The sequence below is a fragment of the Alligator sinensis genome, unplaced genomic scaffold, assembly GCF_000455745.1.
Source record: "Alligator sinensis unplaced genomic scaffold, ASM45574v1 scaffold553_1, whole genome shotgun sequence".
NCBI classification, from domain to species: domain Eukaryota; kingdom Metazoa; phylum Chordata; order Crocodylia; family Alligatoridae; genus Alligator; species Alligator sinensis.
This window is the reverse complement of record NW_005842389.1, coordinates 275,493-276,329: the sequence shown is the minus strand read 5'-3', so window position 1 is coordinate 276,329 and position 837 is coordinate 275,493. Positions and strand designations below refer to the sequence as shown.

Below are 837 nucleotides of genomic sequence, written 5' to 3'. Positions count from 1 at the left end.
CCCCCAACAGCCTTCTGAGCTGTCGCGGCATCCCTGGGGGCTGCACTGGACGCCTGCTTGGCCTGTGCGACAGCAGCCTCGGTGGAGGCCGTGGGAACACCAAAAGGCTTGTCAGCATCCATAAGAGCAAACTAGGCCTCATGGGCGGTAAGCTTGGCAACCCGAGCAGCTTTTTTTGGCCTTGTCAGCAAGCTTGTCATGAGCCACAATAAGTTTTTTAACAGACTCAGGGGAAGCCCCATCAACAATTCCCCTCATCATCTCATGGACAACTTTAACACTGGCAACACTGTAAATCCTGGCAGTCCTGGTCCTCTTGGCCTTGACGAGCCCTGGCTGCCTGGACAACAGCAGTGTCACCATCGCCCGTGCTCTCTGCAGAGGAAAGAGGATGACGGTGGCCTCCCACAGGCCTGGCCAGAAAACTCAGCCCCCTGCTCTCGCCCCCGGAGACGTCAGGCAGCTGGGCCCCAGTCAGCCTGCATGTCTGAGTCCTGCCCCTCCATCGCGGCTAGGTCGAAATAAAGTCTAAATTTAAAAACGCGAGGGCGGCTGGGGCGCGAGGGTGCTGTGGTGCGGGGCAGAAAGGAGACAAGGGAAGACCATGCATGAATAGCTCGGATACGCGAGAGCGTAGTTTATTTCAAAAGCAGCAGCAGCGACTGATGTGACCCAACGCACCGGAGGTTATTTAGCTATAACCGGGACGTTTCTGCTAGGAAACTATATCTCGTCCCATCGGTGCGGTGGCTCAGGCTGGAGCCGAGGCCAGGCCGGCCCAGTGTCTGCTCGCGGGCTGGGCGGAGCGCGGCGGGGGGCGGGGCCAGAGGCCGAGCC

General features: G+C 59.4%; 1 protein-coding gene across 1 annotated transcript in view; it reads left to right on the top strand.

Annotated features, from left to right (window-relative positions):
• The first annotated feature begins 140 nt into the window (after positions 1 to 140).
• Positions 141 to 837, top strand: part of CUNH17orf49 (chromosome unknown C17orf49 homolog) — a 20,188-nt gene continuing 19,491 nt past the window's right edge. The window contains exon 1 of the mRNA XM_025211095.1: positions 141 to 147. Coding sequence (XP_025066880.1) covers positions 141 to 147 — 7 coding nt within the window. The remainder of the gene's footprint in view (positions 148 to 837) is intronic.